The 23,959-nt window shown below is 40.0% G+C and overlaps 2 protein-coding genes across 2 annotated transcripts; one reads left to right on the top strand and one right to left on the bottom strand.

Annotated features, from left to right (window-relative positions):
• The first annotated feature begins 148 nt into the window (after positions 1–148).
• Positions 149–15,199, top strand: cebpz (CCAAT enhancer binding protein zeta). Its single transcript, XM_071898568.2, has 17 exons — positions 149–337; positions 1,103–2,613; positions 4,003–4,234; positions 5,154–5,322; positions 6,467–6,555; positions 7,418–7,471; positions 8,033–8,135; positions 9,321–9,380; positions 9,731–9,797; positions 10,114–10,220; positions 10,883–10,943; positions 11,941–12,131; positions 12,793–12,828; positions 13,105–13,203; positions 13,463–13,527; positions 14,414–14,495; positions 15,039–15,199. The coding sequence occupies exons 1-17, from the start codon at positions 149–151 to the stop codon at positions 15,197–15,199; spliced, it is 3,276 nt and encodes a 1,091-aa protein (XP_071754669.2).
• On the bottom strand, positions 14,544–18,955 carry LOC139911075 (protein CEBPZOS-like). The gene is made up of 5 exons (XM_071898569.2): positions 18,822–18,955; positions 17,336–17,453; positions 17,172–17,216; positions 15,238–15,322; positions 14,544–15,103 (listed from the first exon to the last, which is right to left on the bottom strand). Exons 2-4 carry the CDS (start codon positions 17,451–17,453, stop codon positions 15,240–15,242), a joined length of 246 nt encoding a protein of 81 aa, XP_071754670.1. The 5' UTR covers positions 18,822–18,955; the 3' UTR covers positions 14,544–15,103; positions 15,238–15,239.
• Positions 18,956–23,959: the final 5,004 nt, after the last annotated feature.

Genomic DNA, 23,959 nt, shown 5'->3' with positions numbered 1-23,959 from the left:
TTTGTAATGCAATAACGTAAGATACAAAAAAAATAATGGTAATAAAAAAACACATTTTCTGTTCTCGAGTAGTGAGTGAAACGCAGCTACGTTACGTTTCACTTCCGGGTCGCCTGCCTCCTCCTCGCTCCTCCATGCTGTTTCAAGCATGGCACCGAAAAACAAGCAGCGCAAGGCAGCAGCTAAAGTAAAATTTCAATATGAAGAAAACGAGCTGGAGCCTGAAAACGGCGACGAAGAGGAAGGAGAAGGAGAAGATTCAGCAGCGAATCAAGACGGACCGCAGAAAGATGACGAGTTTAATTTGGACGAGGTTTTACGGCTGGGCGGAACTCGGGTAAGTTTTACCAGCTTTACAGAATACAGGTTTAAGGTGAATAAACCTGATGCAGTGGAGGGTAAACCCGCCTAAACACACTTTACCAACCTTTTTTTTTATTTTGGGAGTAAGAGTTTATCCACATCTTTATGCTGGCAAAAATTATACGAGGTAAATTCATTGTAAACATCAAGTAGGGCTGGGCGATATGGTTGAAATCAATATCACGTTAATAATTTTTTCCCCTTGATATCGATATATATCACGATATGACTCACGTATGCAAAATCATATGTTAAAGAATCAAATTTATGTTCATTCCGTTGAACCGAATGGTAATGTCAGGTGTGATGTCAAATAATATTCCTTAAAATGTTTCATACCTCTTCGTGTCAGTTTTTAGATAAAATGTGCTTGTTCTCATCAGCTCAGACAAGCAGAATTGTGTGTCACGATATCCCAAAATCGCCATATCATCACCTTATGAAAGACCATAAGCCATAATATTGATCACGATTATGTGACATATTGTGATATGTGTCGCTATCGAAAACAATCCTTATAATTATCGTGATACTGATTTCAACCAAATCACCCAGACCTAGTTGAAAGATGATAAACAATAATATTGAATTATTGCTCTGCCCTATTTTATGGTGTGCATGTTCCCTGTCTATTCTAAGATAGTTTTATCCAAACCATTGCTAAACAGCTGATATCTCCCATGTGTTATGAATCTATATAATGTCTCCTCATGCCGTTCTCGCTCTCGCCCGCCTGCAGGCCGACTACATCCTGCTCGCCAACCTGAACGACTCCAACGAGCTCGTCGACGGAGGGAAGAAAGGAGCCATCGACGACCTGGAGGAGGGCGAGCTGGATAAGTTCATCACCAAGCTGGGGATCCGGGCGTACGCCGCGCAGCAGATAGTCCCCGACGAGCCCGAGGATGGAGATGACGGAGACGCTGCGGAGGCCGGCGACACGGAGAGTGAAAAGGCTAAAGCCCAGACGGCTCCGGCAGAGGAACGGGCATCGACAGCGCAGCCGAAAGTGAAAGACAACCAGGGAGCGGAGGATAAGAAGAAGGCAAAGAAGTCTAAAGATGTCGGTGGGAAAAAGGCCAAACAGAACGTCAACGTGTTCGAGTTTCAGCCGAGGCAGATCCTGCTGATCAAACCCGGAGGGAAGTGGTTCGACCTGGAATACACGGCGGAGGGATCCTCGGCGCCGCAGGACCCGCCGCTCGTCTCCCAGTACAAAGCTCTGGCCCAGCGGCTGTTCGAGGCCGAGGCCGAGCTCTACAAGCACAAGAAGAACCTGCAGAAGGGAGCCAACTCCGCCTGGATGAAGACGGTGGTTTCCTCGGGCGTGCTGGCGGACAGGATGGCGGCCATGACGGTTCTGATCCAGGACGCTCCGGTGCACACCTTGGCGCACGTGGAGAACCTGGTGTCCATGGTGAAGAAGAAGGGCAGTCGGCGGATGGGTCTGATGGCGCTGGACACGCTGCGGGAGCTGCTGCTGTCGGACCTGCTGCCGGAGCAGAGGAAGCTCCGGACGTTCGCCCAGCACCCGTTCGACCAGCTGGAGGAGAAGGCCAGCGGCAACAAGGACGCCCGCGACCGCCGCCTCGTCCTCTGGTACTTCGAGCACCAGCTGAAACACCAGGTGGCCGAGTTCGTGGCGGCCCTGGACGCGGTCGCTCACGACACGGTGGCGGCCACCAAAGCGAAGGCGCTGGCCACCGCCCACGAGCTGCTGTGCAACCGTCCGGAGCAGGAGAGGGCGCTGCTCATCCAGGTCGTCAACAAGCTGGGAGACCCGGAGTACAAGACGGCGGCCAAAGCCTCGTACCTGCTGGAGACGCTGCTGCACAAACACCCCAACATGAAGGTGGTGGTGTGCAGCGAGGTGGAGCGGCTCATGTTCCGGCCCAACATCGGCAACAAGGCGCAGTACTACGCCGTCTGCTTCCTCAGCCAGGTGCTGCTGAGCCACGACGAGGCCGACCTGGCCGGAAAACTCATCACCGTCTACTTCACGTTTTTCCGCGCCTGCGTCAAGAAGACGGACATCGAGTCCAAGATGCTCGGCGCTCTGCTGTCGGGCGTGAACAGGGCGTATCCCTACGCCAAAGCCGGAGACGAGAAGGTGAAGGAGCAGCTGGACACGCTGTTCAAGGTCGTTCACCTGGTGAAGTTCAACACGGCCGTTCAGGCGCTGATGCTGCTGTTTCAGGTCATGGACTCTCAGCAGACGATCTCCGACCGATACTACGTAGCTCTCTACAGGTAAAACACTCCTGTCCTGCTGGTCTGTCTCATGTTTTTTTTTAACATTTTCTGTATAGGAACATATTTCCTAATGTCAGGGTTCATACTGATTACCAAAGACTAAAATCTGATACCGAAAGCCATGAGTAACATGTAAGAAATAAAAGCAAACTGTCTTGATTTTATGCATTTGTGGCACATAGAAGCCTGTATTTCTCAAACAGTGGGAAAAACAAGGATTTTATCTCAATAATTTTGTCCATTGACCCCAAACTAAGGAAGTAAGCCTGCACTGTTCAGTAAAAGTAATGGATCGGATCGGTACTCCGTATCGGCCGATACTTAAACTTTCATACTCGTAATCGGTATCGGCATTGAAAAAGTGGCATCGGTGCATCCCTAATACTGATCATGGAATTCCTGGAATATGAAATTTTGAGAGGTGTTTTTGAGGCAGGGAAAGTCATGGAATTGATTAAATTCTCTGGAGAAGTCGGGGAATATCAGGGACGTTTGCAAATGGGTCACTTTCCAGGAATACAGCACAATGTATTTTCCAACTTCACTTTCACATTCATTCCATTAGATGGTTTTCAGACTGAAAAACAACATTAACAAACCAGGAGGAAGGAAGAACATTTTTAGGTCATGGAAGCACTCTGACTTAGTTATGGAAAAGTCATGGAATTTTACATCAGAGCCATGGTGGGAACCCTGTAATGTAATCTAAACAAACTATGAAATTAGTGGGTTAGTTGGCAGTGTTGCATTCTATTTATTCATAATGTATAATGCATAATGTTCATCTCTGGCTCCATTCAGTAGTTTGTTGTGTTTTTCTTCTTGGTGGATAACCGGCCAATCGTAGACGAGGTGACGTCACCTCTAGGTGTTTCCAGCAGCTCCAGTGGAGTTTGATATGAGAAAATGTTTCAGGATGTAAAACATCAGCGGTAAACGTCAGGTTTTGGTGTCAGTCCCTCAGAATCAAAGAGCGAGGGCTTCTTTCTAGAGCCGCCATTTTGCACCGAGAGACGTTCAACAATCATACAGGGAGAAATCCATCGTAGAAGAGGAGAGAGACCAGTTTCTCCACCCACAGCAGCAGGAGAGAGACCAGAATGCACTGCAGCAGAGAGACAGGTTGGGGTTCGAGGATGAGGAGACTCACTTTTTCACTTTTCTTGCTCTCTTGCTCTTGTTGCTCTCTAAAGGTATTCTGGGAAATGTAGGAAATTACTGACTGAAGTAGAAGTAGACGAGGCAGGTTGAGGGAAAGCGAGTTCACCAATAAAGTAAATTACACCTCTTCATCACTAAATAACTCCTGGAGTGTGTTGAACATCACAGATAAAAGTGTAAAAGTTTCAGAGGAGGTTTTTTTCACTTTAAATCTGTCCTCAACAGGAAGCTGCTGGACCCCGGTCTGTCCTCGTGCTCGAGGCAGAGCATGTTCCTCAACCTCGTGTACAAGTCCCTGAAGGCCGACATCGTGCTGCGGCGGGTCAAGGCCTTCGTGAAGCGGCTCCTGCAGGTCAGCGGCGAGCAGAACCCCAGCTTCGCCTGCGGAGCGCTCTTCCTGGTGTCAGAGGTCATGAAGGCCAAGCCGGGCCTCAAGATGCTGCTGCAGGAGAACGAGGTGAGGCGTTCATTAAAGGAGCCGTGTGGAGCTTTTTAATAATAATAATAATAACTTTATTTGTATAGCACTTTCCTAAAAACAACGTTTACAAAGTGCTTTACATACAATAAAACCCAAAGAGAGAGTGATGTAAGAGTACCACAATTAAATTAAATAAAGTTGAATAAAAGATAAGAAATAGATAAATACAAGAGATACACAGATACAACTAGAAAACAGAGATACAACTAAAAGCAGATAGTATTTTACATAAAAGTGTGTATCTAACTGCATGAATGCCCGGACAATACAAGTTGTCCCCTAAAGAGACAGTAATAAATAACTAAATAAGTAAAAAACAAGTAATAAAATGAGAAATAAAATTGTGATACAAGTTTAAGGAGCAATTCACATAAAAGCCAGTCTATAAAAGTGTGTTTTTAGAAGGGATTTAAAAGCACATCATATATAAACATTAATGTTGCTCCCTTGGTCTAATGCCTGTAAACCAATGAGATCATGTTGGAGACGATCGGTCTCCTCTCTCTCACTCCAGCAGTATTGTTAGTTCTAGTGTTTCTCCACATTAAGACTACATTTCCCATCAGCCCCGTTGCTTCCTGGCCCCCCTCCCCCTCCCTCTAACTTGTTGGAAGTAATTTCTCCATCTTCCTTTCCCTCCTTCCACCATCTGCTGCCAGAAACTCTTTCAGCTTTATCTCCGTTTGCTCTGGAAGAACAGAAGAAGAACCTCTTCCTGTTTTGTGCCGTAAAGCGATCCAGCAGATTTCCCTCCAGATCCACCAGGTGGAGAAACTATGGAGGATGCAGAGTAGAGGCTGGTAGAGGATGAGGATATTGTAGATTACCACTTAGTTTTTTTTTTGACGATAATTGGTTTCATGTTTTAACGCGATTCCCTGCTGTTGTTTCTCAGGACGGTGAGGAGGAGAACTTCAAAGACCTCGCTGAAGAGGAGGAGGAGGAGGAGGATGATGATGAAGAGGAGCGCTTTGTGGACGCCGACAAGCTGGAGGAAGGAGCGAGCGCAGAGGCAGAAGAGGCCAAACCCACGGCATCATGGGTACATCACCAGAACCTGGAAGGTCTGTGGGCCGGTCTGATGTCCAGTCAGCACCGATATTACTGATCAATATTTGAATTTGATGGATGAAACGGTGACTGTGTGACTGTGAGTGTAAAGCGGGATGTTGCTAAAAAAAAACAGCATGCGTCCTCAATCAAATTTCACCAGTTTTATAACGGGATTGATGAATAAATAAATGACACCACATGCAATTCTGACCACAAAAATCATTATTAAATATAAAATCACAATCGTAACGCTCCAAAGACCCAAAAAGCATTTCTAAGCCACTTTTTTTTACACTGTTTTTTGGCACAAAATTTGCATTTATTCCAAGATTCAGTGTGAATGTGAAACCAGTCCTAAGGGATTTCGGTAAATGTCACATTTTGTGCCATAATCATTTCTGAATACTTTCACATTCCCAAGTGTAGGAAAAAAAAAAGCCAATTCTGTACCAAAACAGTGTAAATATGTTCTTTTAGAATACTTTTTGAGGATTTGAGGGGTTATGAGTATGATTTAGAGTAAATAACAATGTTTGCAGTTACAATTGCATGTAATTATTTTTTGAGAGCCACATCTGAGGGATATTTTCCAAGTAGATGTCGACATTTTGGGGTAATCACACTCCCCAAAAAGATATCAGCGGTTAAATTGGATATTGGTAATTTTACTCGACAATTTTAGTGTCAGGTACAGACAGCCCTGATTTCTAATGTGTTTCAGTATTTTTTAGCTCTGCCAATGAAGTTGGAAGTAGGTTTTGTTTTCACTCCTGTCAGTCGGTCTGTTAACAAGATATCTTAGAAAGTTATGAACAGATTTGGCTGAAATCTGGTGGACAGATCGCTCCCGGCCCAAGGATCAGATAGATTTTGGTGATGATTCGGATCTGGGATTTCAACCATTAGAAGATCTTCGTTTTGTAACCATAAGTATTTGTGCTGCGTTCAAGTGCTGGTGGGACAGTCTGACATCCAGGAGTCGGCGTTTCATTCACATGCTATTTTGTCAGAAAATCAAAACCGGAAGACAAATGATAAACACACAAACCGTTAACTGCTGCTTTGAAAGTTGGAGAATTGTTCTGTGTTGTTGGTTTGAGCTCTACTGAGAGACTTTTGGTTGTGTATTGATGACGTTTCTTCCTGTGTCACCAGGAGGGAAGAGCGTGGAAACCTACGACCCGCTGCACAGAAACCCTTTATTCTGCGGCGCTGATCACACCACCTTATGGGAATTACAGCGGGTGAGTATCATAGAAACACTGGAGAGGAGAAATTACAAATAATCCAGTCTTTTACCATTATTCACTATACACACACTATGTACACTAGGGTTAGACTGATATATATGGGGCTGATATTGACCTTTTATTAAAAATCAGCACTGGACGTCAGGATCGTCCACCTCTGATATGATGCAGTTTGATCGATTACATAATATGTGTTTATTAGAATATTTATCAATTGATCAATACTACAATGATTGTTCATGGGAAGCCGTTTTGATCAGATTCCTCAGAAGTATAGATGAATATATATATTCTTATGATAACATATATTATTTTTAGAGTCATGATGGTCTAAATGTTTCAGAGACTTTTCCACCCTGACAAGAAGAAAAACCTGGAGGAAACACTGAATACTTGGACGTTTTTGGAACTTTTGTTTGCATGAAAATAGGGCTGCAACTATTGATTAATCTATTGATTATTTTTTCGTTTAATCATTTAGTCTATTTAATGACAAATGCCCGAAGTATTCATTTTATAATGATATGAAACAGAGAAAAGCAGCAAATGTTAGTGTTTGTGAAGCTGGAAGCAGAAAATATTTGATGTTTTTACTTACCGTCCGGAGCAGGAGATAAATCAACTCATCGATTAATCGACTAATCGTTTCAGCACTACATGATAATGATCAAACTTGGAAGATATTGAATATCGGCACAATATATCAGGTATCGGCAGCTTCGAATTTGGGTTCACTGACGATCTCAAAAAGTTTGGATGGGAATGAGCAGGGGACAAAACTACTGCAGCTGTGTTGGAAACCAGATGAAGTGTTCACTCTGCTCATAAACCTTTTCTCTGTTTGGTTTCCCCTCAGCTCTCTCTGCACTTCCACCCCTCAGTGTCGCTGTTTGCAAAGACAATCCTGCAGGTGAAGTATTTTATAACACTAAGAAAAATTGGAAAATATCTGGAAGTTCACCACCTCACTGAAAACGGCTTGTTCCTGACCGTATTAGTCAAAGTCAAAGGTGCAAAACGATGAGTGGTGAAGCTGTAATGTCTAAAAATTGAGGTCTCGAATATTATGGAATGATTTTAAAATGGAAACTGTTTAGGAAATCTGCTTATCGTTATAGCGGTTGTTGAATCATCAGGTAAATGTGAGGATTTTTATTCCAAAATGAGAAAAAAATGACAGCTAAACTGATCATCATGGGTTAGTATAAAAGTTAGGAGTCATCTCCAGACCTCTACTTACAAAATATTTGTTTTTGAGGATAGACTCATTCGTGTGTTTGAAATACTGACGCAAATATCTCGGGAAGCTTTTCCTAAATGGATCTGATCAGCGATATGAAAAGAAACCCTTCGTTTACTATTATAAATCCACATGTAGGAGTTATTTTCTCTTTATCTTTGGTGTGTTTTGGGGGTAAATGTGTAGTATTTTCCCAACACGAACCTGACTTCTTCTGTGGTGTTTGTCCAGGGAGGGTTCATCCAGTACTCCGGAGACCCGCTCCAGGACTTCACCCTCATCAGGTTCTTGGACCGGTTCGTGTTCAGGAACCCCAAACAGCTGAAGGGCAAACGTAATACACACACACTTTATTTTATTTCTGATTATTCTCTTTATTCACACAGCGGCTGTGTAGGATTTACAACATACTCAGGGTGGGAAACCCTAACTGGAAGACAAAACAGATTTAAACAGAGATAAACTCAATCTGTCTTTTGAAAAAAAATTAAATATATACCAAAAATATTCTTGGATATAGTGTAGAAAGTCCAGATGAGCCTAAAGCAGCTGCAGATTGATGTTTGTGTGTATTGTTAGCTAATGTTAGCAGAGGTCCATAATGTTAGCTAATGTTAGCAGAGGTCCATAATGTTAGCTAATGTTAGCGGAGGTCCATAATGTTAGCTAATGTTAGCGGAGGTCCATAATGTTAGCTAATGTTAGCGGAGGTCCATAATGTTAGCTAATGTTAGCGGAGGTCCATAATGTTAGCTAATGTTAGCGGAGGTCCATAATGTTAGCTAATGTTAGCAGAGGTCCATAATGTTAGCTAATGTTAGCAGAGGTCCATAATGTTAGCTAATGTTAGCAGTTATCTACTTCAGGTTCTTAACTTTTATCTTTAAAGCAAGTAGGTCTAATTCTTATTAATCATCAGCATTAGCAGCATTTATCTTTAGTATTAGTAATACCTACCAATATGCTAGATATCCTTAGTAGCGCTTTAATGGTCAAATTGTTTATGCTAGCTGTGTCTGCTAGCTAATGCTAACACTAGATGACTTTAGCTAGTTAAAACTGCTACTGCTAACAATAGTCGTCAGCGGCAACTTAAACAATTTGACCCAGTTGGTTTGGAGATAAATTTTACATTAACAACACAAAGCAGCTGACTGCTAACATTAGCTAACTTATCATAGCCGTTTACTTCAAACCAGTTGCTGTAGTCTTTGATTTGGACTTTCCCAGCTCTGCCAAGTCAAAGGATAATTTTAGAGAATAGTATACTTTTTTTTTTTTTGTCCAAAGACCGGTTGAGTTTGCATCTGCTTTGTTGTCTTCCAGGTACATATTAGTTGTAGTACTGTATAATGATGTTCAGCTGTAGATAGATACAGACATCGTACTGAAGACCAACCAAAATATACAAATCCAGTTAAGAAATCAAGTTTTCAAATGGTAAATTGTCAGGAACTCTGTTTTTATACATGTAGACAGCATGTTGTATTTTTCATCAATGTTGTTTTTTTTTTATCAGAGAACACAGACACCATAGTGATGCAGCCCAAACAGAAGTTACCTCTCCACTCTCTACCAGGTGAGTTTTGTTGTTGTTGTTGTTGTTTTGTTGTCGTCTTCTCCGTACGTTGGTATCGGCATCCATTTTAAGGCATCAAAGGGTATCGAAAAGCACCAAACTGTTGTGTCTTGTTTTTGGGGATTTGTACTTAAGAAATCGGTTGTTTGTGGTCTGATTCTGTTCAGAAAAGCAGATGCATGTTAAACAGGAAAAAGTAGCAGCTGCACACTCATAACTCCAATGCAGAGAATAGGTTTATTTGTTTATTTTAAAGTCTCGAATGGCATCCGTTTCTAGTTTGGTTTATTTTAATTTTTAATTAAGAGTTTAATAAGTGAAGTTTACATTTCTCTGTGTTTCTGTGCCAGTGAACTGTGAGGAGTTTCTGTCTAAAGAAGAGAGCCAGATCCCCGTGGAGGAAGTGTTCTTCTATCGGTGAGAGAAAAATCGAATTACATTTATTTGATGAATTGAAATCTAATATACTAACAAGCGTACAGCATTGCAACTGTCAGTATTACACAATAAAGTCAAGAGTTGGTGCTTACATTGCAGAAAAACCTTACTGCTGCATTCATCAAACCTCAAACAGGTTACACATTTGGGGAGAAAAAAAAAATCATCACTTCCTACTACAACAAACCACTATATTCATACTGTGTTTTCTTTAAGAGCCTTTATTCTCGTGATTGGATGAAATGTGTCTCTCAATGTTGGATTGAATCTGTTTCCATCTTATTTATCTCAACAGGTTCTTCAAAAAACGTCAGAAGGAGAAGCTGCTTCGTCGGCCGCGAGGAGACGGTGATAACGAGAGCGTGGAGGACGTGGACGATGAAGAGTTTGAGAAAATACTCGGTAAGTCCAGCCAATCAGACGCCAAGAACCTGGTTTATTTTTACAAGACCAGGTAGAACAGGACTGTGTGGACTGCAAGCCACTGGCTGATGTATGTTGTATATATGATAGTATTTTTCACTAATTATCTAATTTTTCCCAGAAACCTTTCAACTACTAGGCAGCTTTCCTAAACAACCTGCTGCTCAATAATTGTCAACCATTCAATAATAATAATAGTAATATTAGTTATAGTAATAACAACCCAAAGTAAAAGTCAGACATTAATGAAAAATCAAGTTAAAAAGAATAAAACAGGTAGATGCAGGAGGAATAATGATTCATAAATATTATTATCGATGTTGTCATTATTAAACACTTTATAAATACCACTACTACTTATAAGAATAATTATACATTATGATTCCTGCTGTATTTACATGTTTTATTCTTTTTAGCTTGATTTTAATTCATGAATGAATTAAAAATGAATTAATTATGAATGAATGAATTTTTACTTTGCTTTTACTTATTTGTAGTATTATTTATATAGTTGTATTTATGATTATGGTATTTTGTAGCTGTGTTTTTCAAAATGCTGTATAAATAAAGTTAACTATTATTAACTCGTTTTAAATATTTCGGTACTGCTCTAATACTTTAAACCTTCCTCTGACTGTTAGATTCCTGCGAGGGAGACTCTTACTTCACCGATCTGCCAGATGACGGTCTGGACTTTGCGGGGTGAGCAAAGAAACAGGAGGGTTCTTCAAGGGTTCTTCAAGGGTTCTTCAAGGGTTCTTCAGGGGTTCTTCAAGGGTTCTTCAGGGGTTCTTCAAGGGTTCTTCAGGGGTTCTTCAGTTAGGGTTTGATATAAAACTGCGCTGACTCAAAGAACGCTCTGATTTGTTAAAATACAAAAACTGGGAAATCAGAATAAAAAGCCCAGTGTGGTTCTGAAAAAGTTCTTTTCATACTGCTGATTTGGAGCATTTCATATGTTCTTAAAGTGGTGCTAAAGAGGAACTAAACCCCAAACCCAAATCTGTGTAAAGCCTCACATCTAATGGTAAAAAGCATGCTACTGAAATTGCCATCTGCTATTGGCTGATATTTGGTGTCAGGTGATGTCACCACCTGTTCATCACCTGGCACCAAAGATCAGCCAATAGCAGATGGCAATTTCAGTAACATGTTACATAAAGTATAAAGGTTCTGTGTAGAACCATCTGAGCATGATGCTGTAGGGAACCTTTCTAAAACGGTTCTTTACAGCAGTGATTCTCAGCCTTTTTCATATCAAGGACCACTCATTTAATCCACATTATGAGATTTTGTCTCTCTGACAACATACGACCATACTACATACTCTGACTACATCCTCTAATTGTGTTAACTTCTTGTAAATTAAATAATGGTGAAGTTTAACACTTCATCAATTTGCTGGGGACCCCCTGGAACCTCCTCAAGGACCCCTGGTGATCCCCGGACCCCATGTTGAGAACCACTGCTTTACAGCACCAAAAAGGGGTTCTGCTGTGGTACAAACCTAAACAACCTGTTTCTAATACTCTACAGAACCCTGTTTAAGAGTATATATTTTATTGCTTTTTTAATATTTTTGCATCATCTCTTTATCTTTACTGTGATTTATCTTCCAATTTATCGATGGATCGATCGATTTCACTGGGATCTTGATCAAATGCTGAATCTGTCCTCCTCTTCCCTCTGTGTTTCTCAGCAACGTGAAGAGTAAGAAGGGTAAGAAAGGCGAAGAGGACTCCGACTCGGACATGGACGACTCGGACATGGACGACCTGGACGACGAGGAGGTTTCCCTGGGCAGCATGGACGAAGAGGACTTTGGAGATGAACTGGAGGAGGAAGGAGGGATGTTCATGGATCCTGATGGAGATGAAGATGATGAGGAGGGTAAGGAAGAGTCAGAAACTACAGACCGCGTTCATAATAAATACATTTTAATACTTGAGACTTGACTTGATGCATGAAGAGAAGACTTGAGACTTGACTTGACTTGGGTTCTGGTGACTTGGGACTTGACTCTGACTTGTACTTTGATGACTTGAAAAGGTTTCTAAAGTCTTGACTTGAGATCTTGTGTTTGTGTAAATGACTTAGATTGAAAGTGATGAGATTTGTTCCAGCAGACGACGTTTTCTGAATTTGTATGGAATGATTGAATTTATTGAAGTTGAAACTGATTATAGAAATCAAACTCATGATGCTCTTACCAAGTTTTTATCCTATTAAAACCATATTGCATTGAAAAGTCCTAGATATTTAGTTTTCTTTAAGATATTCAATTGATACTGGACTCTTGATTTGTTCTGACTTGACTTGCTGTTCTACATTTAGACTTGAGACTTGACATTAATGACATGGACTTGACTTGGTAATCTACATTTAGACTTGGGACTTGACTTGAGACTTGTGCCTCACGACTTGAGACTGACAGGAATCGAACCTGTGACCTTTTGATTACAGGATTTTTTTTTTTCCTGCCACCCAGGAGAAACCAGATAAGTGAAATATCTGCCTTGTTTGTTCATGGATTTCGTTTTTTTTCTTTCAGTACCAGAGCTGGAGGAAGACGATGCTGCATTTGGTGGTAAGTGATAAATTATCACTGCAGTATCATCCAATTATATATTATATTGGCTAATGTATATTATCCAATATCACACTAATTATCCTTTCAATAACATACCACTCGGCACAAGCAGTATTTTAACATTTTGAAGTAGGAAGGTAGTTTGTTCACAAGCCGCTTGAGAGTATAGTAAATTGTGTATCTCGATTTACTTTTTTATATTAGATAATTTTATGCTTTTTTCTGCACAATCTGCTAAAAGCAAAAAAGCTAAAAATAATTTTGCCTCTGAAGATTCAGACGATGAGACAGAGGAGATGCCAGATATCACCCCAAGTACCAAGAAGGGCAAGAGGAAATCTTCAGAAGAACTGGACTTCTCTGGATCCTCAGGTTAGTAGTGCTTAACTTATTATTTAATCTAATTTATTCCCTCTGTATTTGTCTGTTTTATTCCATTCATTTACATTTTAATTCAGGTCCGACTATTTAATTTGTATTATTGAGCTTTTACTTACTTGTTTTTGTGTGTAAAACAACTGACTGGTTTGAAAAGTGTTATGCAACACTAACTGCCACATTATGAGTGACCGTAATGTTTCAGTTCAATTTTAAAGCGGCTTTACTGATCACCGTTGCTCCTTTTTTAAAGGTTCAAAGCTGGGGAAGAAGAAGAAAGGAAAGAAGGATGCAGCTGTGTTTGCTTCTGCTGAAGAGGTGAGACGATAAAACCAAACTCAGTAAACTCAGCCCGTTGCACCAGTTCACTTCAGTTCAGACATCGCCTAGTTTAAATGTTAATTCTCACTAACTCAAAGTTGTTTTTTTCTTGACATCCCACAATTTTGAATTTGATGTCTAATGTGTTATTTTACCCGAATTTACCTTTTTAATTATTATTTGAACATGATTAACAAACTATTTTTTCAATTTTTTGAGTCATTGCCTCATGCCAAATGGACTGCCATTGCTTATTACGTGTATATGTTATACTTGTTCAGTTGTTTAATGAAAAATCTATAACTATATTGTATTATATGTTAAAAGCAACATGAAGTCACATCACTGAACTGATGAAGAACCAATCTACAATTTAATAAATGTTTTTTCACCTTAGTGCTGGGAGGAACTGCATTAAACCGACTCCATAGCTTTTACCCTGTTGAAATGAACAGTTAAACCACCTGGTGTCACTGTTGTCTGTGTTAGGTAAATCTATTTAGAGATTTGTGTGTGTGGTTGTAGTGAGTATGGGAGACAAACAGTTGAATCCTCATATTTTGCACCAGGTGACATATCCTTTTTCTCTCGTTAGGACACAAGTTAGCTATTATTAACTTTGGCTACCATTAATCTGGGCAGGAGAAATAGATTTTGGTTTGAATGTTATTGGAAACGAGGTGAAAACGTCACTGACAGTGTTTTGGTTCGTTTTTCAGTATTCATTATGAAACTTAAAGATACAGGTCTACTGTCAAACTTAATGTTGAGTATCGACTTCACATGTTCAGCCAGTACAACAGGTGTTGATGTCTCATGGACTGTTTTACAAAGTGTGTGTTGGGTTTGAAACTTTTTGTTAATGTTCTCTGGTGTTTTTCAGTTTGGATCCATGCTGGACGAGAACGCCGGCTCCAAGTTTGACAACATTGGGATGAATGCGATGGCCAACTCCGACAAAGCAGGTAAGATAAATAAGATAAATAATCACTTTACCAAACTGTTACATTTTTTATTTCTTAGCAGCCAAAGTAGATTTTAAAACAGTGTAGACTTTTCAAATATAGACGGGCGACCTGGGGAAGTGGCAGACTTACCAGCACCTGAACAACTTTTATTAAATATCAGATATCATTACAATTAAAAGCAGATGCTGAGATGACGCCATAAACCACAGCAGTTAGCAGTAAGGGTTTTAGGGTTTTATTCAGTCGGCTAGATGCTAGCCAGATTCACCAGCTTCTCCATGGAGAGAAAATCAGTTTCCTCACAGATCCAGTCACACAGCAGCAGTGAGCTTTAAATAAATGTCTGCTTCTCTTAGTTCAGATCAAATTTGATGTTGAAAGATGCTGAATATCGGCAGCTTCAATGCAAAAATATCTGTATCTGCCTTTAAAAAAAATCCCTCCTGGTTGAACCCTGACATCGCGGCGTCCCTTTAAGACTTCGTCACCATGGCGATCCGGCTCCCCGTCCCTTTTAACACTTCCCGTTCCTCCCCGCAGGCCTGAAGCAGCTGAAGTGGGAGTCTCAGCGCGACGACTGGATCCACGGCCGAGACGCCAAGACGCTGCGCAAGAAGAAGAGCGTGTTCAACAAGAGGAAAGTGTTCGGCAGGGCGAAGACGGGAGGCAGGACTTTCAGTAACAAGAAGAAGAAGAAGTAGTAGTAGTCGTAACTTTATGGGACGCTGTGGATTTTTACCTTCAGTCGTGCTTGGCGGACCAGGCTTCGTGGTCTCGCTCGCGGAGGCCGTAAATCCCCGCCCACTCGTTGGACTGGTAGTAAACTGGGAAGGGTCAGAAAAGAGAAGAGTCAGTCTGCCTTTTCACCGTTTAGTGAGACGAAACCTAAAATCTAAGAGACAACATGATCCGATTAGATTTTGGAGAATCTTGCTGCATAAATTTGCATATTAAAGAGGACAAACAGATTTTCTTGAAACTGCTGTAACTCCTTACTGCTTCAAAGTCTCCATGAAATGAACTCCCATTACTTTACCTTCCTGGAAAACAGCGTCTCTTTAAATCATGCTGCACCAGGAGGCGTAAATATAAACTCCACCAATTAAACATCGCTGATTTTTTGAACAGTCCCGCCCCTCCGCCCCCTCCCATCCAATAAAACTGCCTTCCTCTCCCTTAACTGCTCTCCCACTGGTTCACACTTTTGAATGATCCCTCCCTGCGGTATGTCCCGCCCCAACATCCTGTTTCAACAGGAAATACACCAAATCAAGTAAAGATGCCGTTTCATGGGGTCTTTAAGATACACAGTTCATATTAATATCACCCGTGTGTTATGTCAAGTATGCTGACATAGAAATATTTGCTAGTAAGTGAATTTATTAGCTCAATTAATGACTTAATTAGCAATATGCTTAATATATCCTGATGATTATAGCAGGATATTAGGCAGCGCTTGTAACAGTAAATAATCAAAGCATTCCTCCAGTTATCAACCTGGACTCGATCTTCCATCATACTCATCGATTCTGACCAAAATCTCAATTGCTTCACTGTAGATTGATTTACCTCCAATCCAGACCTAACGAGCCGATGGACAAAAATCAACCCCAGAAACACCCACAGTCCGTCTGTCTGTATCCAAACTGCAGGAGGAAGGCCTGACTTTAGATTGTTTTCATTTACATCTTTTTTTTTTTTTAATCAACAGACTGTGGGTGATTTTGGGGTAGATTTTTCAGGACTGGATTGGAAGTAGGGCTGGGCGATAATTCAATATTATAGTTTATGGTCTTTCAGTGGAATCATGAAATTGATGAAAATGATTATTTGAAAATGTCTGTTTTGTTTGACATCACACTTAACATTACCATTCAGTTCAATGGGATGAACGTTAATTTGAATATTCAACTTGTGACTTTGCATACATGAGCCATATCGTGATATATATATATCTATCGGAAAAAATCCTTATGATTATTGTGATATTGATTTCAACCATATCACGCAGCCAGTAAGTAAAGAGCTCTATAGTGAAGCAAATGATGAGGTTTTGAATGGAATCAATTTGAATTATGGAAAAAGATGGAAAACGAGGTCCAGGTCCAGAACATCTGGAGTTCTGCTTTAACAGCGCTCCGGTTTCACAGACTCTGTTCATATACTGGAGGAAGAGTCCTGGTTCCTTCAGCTGACATTACATCGCTCTGCTTTACTGATACCGTTCACGGTTTCATCAGTTAACCGGTTCCAGCTGAAATGACTCGTCTCCTCACTTGTCATCGACGTCTCAACTTTATTGAACATCAGAACGGTCACATTAACCGGAGGCGTTTCAGTCCCAAGTGCTACACATCCAGGCTGATGGAGAATTTGTTCCCTCAAATTTAAAAATAAAGATGCTCCATCCCTCAACTGTTTGTATTTAGTAGGCCAAGGTCTTCAGAAAGATAATTCTGTAATTGAGGTCCAATGTGTGTTTTCAATCATTTTGGAAGTGTTGATTTTTTCAAACGGTGGAAACTGTGGAACAAAGCTCTTCAGTTGCAACTAAAGGTGTTTTGTAATACTCCATTTTCTAATGGTATTCATTACTGAAACATTATCTTTGGAAGTGGAAGGGCCAAGTCCTGATTAAAAAATATATATATTATCTCCATCTGCTGTCCTTACCTTCCAGAACTGAAGGAAACCTCCTGTTCATGGTGTTCCTGAAGTCTGCAGGAGGGGAAGTGACACGTGAATTTTAAATGTACATAAAGTGTCTGGACACATCCAGCTGCATTTAAAGTTTGTCTGACATCATTCTGCTTTCCTATTAAACGTTTTGCTGACACCTTGACTCGTGTTCATCTTGTGAAAGAGGCCGTACGCCCCGAAGACGCCCAGCAGCTCCAGAGCGATCACTCCTTTGAAGAGTTTCTTGGCCAGAGGCTCCAGAGGTTTGGGGGACATCTGGGGAGAAGAGGGGGTGTTACTGAATAAAATATGAAACAAATAAAAATATTTATTGACCACAGAAGGTGAAAAATTGGATTTGGTGTCACCTGGGATTAAAAAATGGAGGTCAGTGCACAATGAATACTACACTAAATAACATGATGCACTTTAGAATCATGACATAAAATTTCTATTACCTTTGTGTCAGCAGCTCCTTAAAAATAACTTTTTTTTTTTTTTTTTTTACGTTTTTGGCAATTTTTTGTCTTTTTATTAGCCTGTGCTGGTGAATAGGTGTACATTAAGTTCAGCAAAATTGCCAAAAAGGTAAAAAAAAAAAAAGTAAGTTATTTTTCATTCTATGGGGTCTTTAAATATGCAAATGAGAAGAAGTGAGAAGTAAGGTTAGACTGATATTCAAATTGTCAATATTGGGCTTTTCTTAAATATGACATACTCCTCCTGACCACAGCTACAGAAAAACACACTGGAACAGTTGACATGACATTTGATTTTCTTTGCAAATTTTATTTCTTCATTTATTCTGTTTTTTGTAAATTAATACTTAATTCAAAAGGCAGAAATGTATCCCAGAGTTCCTCTACCACTGAACAGGTGTGGAGGGTCACTCTGCCTTAAAGAGCTGCTGACACTAAAAGGATTTCATCAGTCTGGTTTCAGTGGAGAGTTTTAGTGTCAGTTTAGTTTAGTTTTAGTTTCAGAGGCTTTTCCACCCTGACAAGAAGAAAACTCTGGAGGAAACTCTGAATACTTGGACCTTTTGGGAATGAAAATTGTCAAATTTAAAAACATTGAACACTGGCACAAGTATCAGCTCTCATCAGGCTTCACCAAAACCCATCAGTCGACCTGTAGTAATAAGTACCACTGGTGGCTAACAGATTACATATCAAATCTGTATCCACTGACTATTGATTATAGTCAATAATTTGAGCCTTCATTTTTTTTTTAGTTAAATTTCACCCTCCCTTAAGTTCATGTGACATTCATGTGGTCTTTAGTGTGTGAGGAAAAACAGGTTGTTTACACGAGATTAACCTGGGAACTAGTCACACATACATAGCCTATAAAAAGACAGGTGTAACGTTACTGACCTCCACTGTTCACAAATAAAGGTGTTTATCCAGAATGTAACGGTGAACTTTGATCTACAGTCCCTTTAACCACAATATGACGAGTAACGGAGGTTTGAAACAACATAAGACTTCATTTTCTTTTGGATCGTGAGGTTTGTCACGATCAAGCAGAAGCAAGATATTGCAGAAATAACCTGATAGCATGAAGGCTCGTGTTGTTTCTTAGCCTCCTGCCGTTAGCATAGCAAACACAAAGCAGTCTTTTCCTCCCCTTCAGTACACTTACCTTTCGTTCGAGGTAGAGAAAGCAACTGAATAAATAGTAAACAATTAATTGATAAATGATAAAATACACATTAATATGAACTATTTTAAGTAAGAAAGGTTCTCTGCCCTTGTCTTGCAAAACCAAAGCTAGCAAGCTACTTCCTCAGTACGGAAGCCCGGTTGGTACAAATATAGTGGGGGGGTTTTCGTGATTTTTTTGGCCTATACTAGGCTACAGTTCACATTCAAAACATTATACAGTAAACTAGAAATATATAAATATTTATATATAAAGAAAAAGTAGAAGAGACCTTTGTACATTGCCAGGAGCTTCATTTAAACATATTAATTATTTTATAAAACTTAAAACATTTAGTTGCCTTTTTCTTTTTAGCCTTATAACTATGTTGCTTATAATCTTTCAAAAAAACTGATGGAAATGTGGTTTGGTTGCAGGCCATTTATTCTTGTGAATATGATATTTTCCAAACATGAAAAACTATTAATGTCAAATAATCACATCATTTTCCATTTTACCTTGTCTATGGTGCCTCTATGGTGGAGCAGAGGAGAAAAGAAACCCCATGATTGATTAATGCAATGCAATAGAAACAGAAATCTTTGACATGGTAGGCACTCAAGCCATAAATACTGTAACCATTAATGAGTTCAAGTATTTACAAATCAAGGTTTTACTTTTATAGTTTTGTCAAGTGTAGCTTCACTGCCACTGTTCAGAGCCTTTTCGTCCCCAGGAAATGTCTCGTTTTTTCTGTTAAATGTTGATTTAATACGCTTCAATTACAGGTTTAGCTCCATTTTAACATAACTATTGATAATTAAGGACAATTATACAGTTTCACTGCTTCATTTTCACTTAAGCCATTTTTTCAGCTTGAACATCTGACGAAATGTAATGTTTTATCATTTAATGTGGTGTAACTTAAAGATCCCACAGACCTCCATTATTCAGAAATGTGATTAATTCAACTAGTGAGGATAGTGTAGGTTCCTCTGGTATCAGACTATAGCAGGATCTCGCCAGTGGGAGTCAGTGTCGTCTCAATGAACCACAGTGCAACAAAATACAAGATGCCAAGTGTCAGATGGCAGACGGTCCAAAACACTGCACAAACAATTTAAAATTATCTGTCAAACACCAATTATTTATTTAGCCAATAGGAAATTCTATACAGAGAACATCCAATTTCCTGTGGGCAGTGCAGAGTACTAAAATGTCCTACTTAATTTGAAGTTACTGTTACTTTGCTGATATTTTACTCAAGTATTAGTAAAAGTCCTGGTGTAAAAATGTACTTCAGTAAAAGTAAAAAGTGTCTGATTTAAAATGTCGTCAGAGTAAAAGTTCCTGAGTTCCTCTTTAGAACAGAGAACGTTGTTAGCTGTGATCTTTTCCATGTGATTCTAAAAGGAGAGAGGTCAGAGTTCAAACTAGATTATTTTCACTGGAAACATTAGAAACGAGAAAATAAAGTGCAGAAACAAAGTAAAGTCAGATTCCTCTTCTCACTGTGAATGGATCCACAGTTTGTTGTCTGTTGCTGATGGAGAGACACAATCTGTTCTGTGATGGATGGATTTAAAATGGACTGAAGGACAAAACTGCAAGAGAAATGGACTGAAGGAAAAGTAAAATTACTGACTTTAAAAAATACTCAAAAAAGTACAAGTACACAAAAAGCTACTCAATTACAGTAACATGAGTAAATGTAATTAGTTACTTCCATCCTTGTCTGTGGGCAAGTTGAACCGGCCTGGTATCTTGGCAACCGAACACAAAATGGTAAAAAGTGGAGCTTCTGGCTCAGTTTACTCCTATGCCTCGAAAATCATGAGCTGAAGTTCATCAAAATCTCCAAAGTATGGATGATCCAATCTGTAAAACTGTTCAATTTCTTAATCAAGGACTTAAGTTACCTGCTGTGTTGAAAAAGTACCGTCAGTTGTTTTAATTTTGATGAGAGTAATAGTAGGTATCTTTTTTCCCCCCAAATGCTGGAAATGTTATTTTGGCAGAAAACTCTTTATGTCCTGGTATCAGGCTCAACTCCCAGTTCAGCCAGCAGCTGCTGCATGTTAAATTCCCAGTATGTGGAACCTCAGCGCTCTGGTTCCCAGTGCTTCCTCAGCATGCTGGCATCTATAGAAACCTTAACTAAGTGACAACATTTGCTCACCTGAGGTACAAACACATCAGTGTGCAGCAGGGGCTGCAGAGACAACAGCAGATTGGAGTTTTAGTTCTATAAACATTTCTCTGCTCTGGAGGCAGAAAATAATCTGATTGGTTGAGTTAAACATCAGTGGGCGGAGCCAAAGAACCACAGTTTTTCTGGCTAATTAACATCAGACTGAAGCTCAGTGAAAAAGACAAGAGGTAAGAGAGGAGGAAGCTAATATTATGAAGCCTAGCGCTCTGCTGCTAACTGAAAAAATACAATCCAGTCATACTAAGTTATCTACTATACTAGCCTATAGCTAGCTAGGTAAGCTAGTTAGCTAGCTGCTGACCTTCAACATCATGAAGCCATGGTCATGAGGGAATGAAACAGAGGTTATTACTATTTATATTTTTGATATACATTTTGACCAGAGTTCCTTCTTTGCCATTCAAGTTTGCCAGTTAGCTAAATTGAGTTCTGTTGTTCTTTGGCTCCGCCCACTGAGGCAGAGGTTATTTCTGCCTCCAGAGCAGCTCTGCCTCTCAGAAATGTTTGTAGAACTAAACCTCCAATCTACAAGCCAATGAAGGCATCTGCTGCAGAGAGCAGCAGGGAAAACCAGGACGTTTTCCTCGATGCTCCCCCACTGGGAGACACGCTGTGGTTTACAAGTGGGAGGGCAATGTTTGTCTGGAACAGCTGGAAGCTGATGAGGTGTAAATCTAAAGAGCAGCCATGCCAGTCTCCACTGCGGTTTGACCGGTCGCTGTCAGAACCTCTAAAAATGGAGGGCGATTTATGAGGACCTAGGAGGGGCCGGTCTCTGGGTCAACAAACAGACCGGATGCTGATGTTGTTTGCTGGCAGGAGCTTTGTCATGGATCCAGGAAACTCCCATGAAACTGATTTTTACCCACAACACCTCACTGCTTCCCTGTATGTGTCACATTGCAGTTTTCCCACCAGTGAACTCGGGGAACAAGAGGTGGAAGAATAACTGATATTAAAGGAGAAATCTCCTAAAACACTTTAACACTGTTAAAGACAGCTGTTGGCGATGTACCTTCCATCGCTGCCTCTGTGTAGTTTGTTGTATTTTTCTTCTTCATAGATAACTGGCCAATTTTTTATTGAAAGAACCTAGTTTCAACTCTGTCTTCTCATCCTGTAGCATTGCAAAGGGAAGGTTAAGTAGATTAGTTAAGTAGATTTTTACACCAGTAATTTTCCTTCTACTCAAGTCAAATTTCCGCCCAGTAACATACGTTCTCTCCCCTCCCCTGACAGTATTAGTGCCCGCTGAGATACACAGCACCACAAAAAGAAAATATTTAGGGCTTTGTCGTCTACAAAGACATGACATAGGCTATATATATGTGTGTGTGTGTGTGTGTGTGTGTGTGTGCAGAGAGCATGGTGGTCCGGTACAATAACCGACCGACTTTCACCTCGGCTCTGTGTGCCGTCTGTCCTGTCGGCCTTTCAGATTCATCACCAGGTAAACACAGTGAGGCAGGACACAAACCACAGCAGGGTCGGGCCATTCATGAACTGAAGTGAGAATGCAGCATGTGAACTCCAGCTCAGATCCTGCAGTGTGAAAGTCTCCCAGCTGTAAGGAGACAGAATGTGAATTGAATGTGAATGACAGGAAACAGATCTGACTTCCATTAAATTCCATGAAATTCCACTTCTAAGAGAGTTTGTCTCGACTCGCTGAACATTATAAATCAAACATTATGAATCGGATAAAAGACAGTTCAACAAATCAGATACATTAAATCATATACATTATGATTGAATGTATTTGATTGCGATTGCATGTTATGCATCAAATACCACCTGAAAGGAATCTTTAACATGTTATGATATTCAGTAACTAACCCTAAATTCCAATTCTGTTTCCTGTAGTTTTTTTCAAATTCCAATTCCTACTACTACTTCTACTAATAATAATATAATAATGAACAAGAGTGTAACCTGGCTGTTGCTGGATATTGTCAAAATGTAATAAATTCCCAGATAATGTAATAACATTAGGCTACATTAACTGGAGATTATACTTCATAAGAAGGTAACATATTTTTAATGACGCAATGATAATATTGACTACTACTACTACTACTACTAATAATAATAATAATAATAACAATAATAATAAAACTGTGACTGAGCTGCAGAGGCTTGATCCGAACTCTGGGCCTTTTTTCTTCATCTGGGAGTAGCCTAATATTAAATAAAAGCATAAAAAACTGGAGATTTCTGCCGCAGGCCCTATGATAGGCGTGCTGTGTTGATGATGTCCCTCTGTCACTGCAAAAAATACCCACTTCAACAATACTGAGTCTTCAAATCTTGTTTTTCTTAAAACATGGAAAAATATCTGACTGAGGAGAGATCATTCCACTTGTTTCTGATGCAGTGAACCTGTTTCAGTCTTTTCTTCACTGATTTCTTGTCATTTTCATGATACTGTATTGCAGTGATCTGCTTTATTTCAAAATACTGTCACTTCTTTCTAGAAAATTCATTCATTCAACAAATAAAACTACACTGGAAACAAGTGGAGTTAACTCACCTCACTGGCAAGATGATTCACCTGTTTTAAGACAAATCTGATTTGAAAACTAAGTGGGAATAAATGTTAGATGGATGTTTAGCAGTGATCCTGCTCACTAAATGTCCAGGCAGGCAGCTTCACCTCTGGACAGTGTTTCTGCCTGCAGGCTGTCCTTGGCCTTATCGGCTCTCACAGTTTAATCAATGCTGGACCGCTGGACTCAGCTTCAATCAGGTTCAATGATCCCGTTCAGAACAACGGACAGGGAAATGTAAATTGTTTTATTGTTCTACGGTTTGTAGGCTCTCAGTATACAATTGGCTGTTAAATGGCATAAATTATACATTATTTGTTTAATTTGGCCCTGTGCCGTTTTTTTGTTTTGTTTTGTTTTTGTTTTTACCATAATAAAAA

This window comes from Centroberyx gerrardi, chromosome 18 (assembly GCF_048128805.1).
Source record: "Centroberyx gerrardi isolate f3 chromosome 18, fCenGer3.hap1.cur.20231027, whole genome shotgun sequence".
Classification (NCBI taxonomy): domain Eukaryota; kingdom Metazoa; phylum Chordata; class Actinopteri; order Beryciformes; family Berycidae; genus Centroberyx; species Centroberyx gerrardi.
The sequence above is the reverse complement of the archived record's forward strand: the minus strand, read 5'-3'. Positions and strand labels throughout refer to the sequence as shown.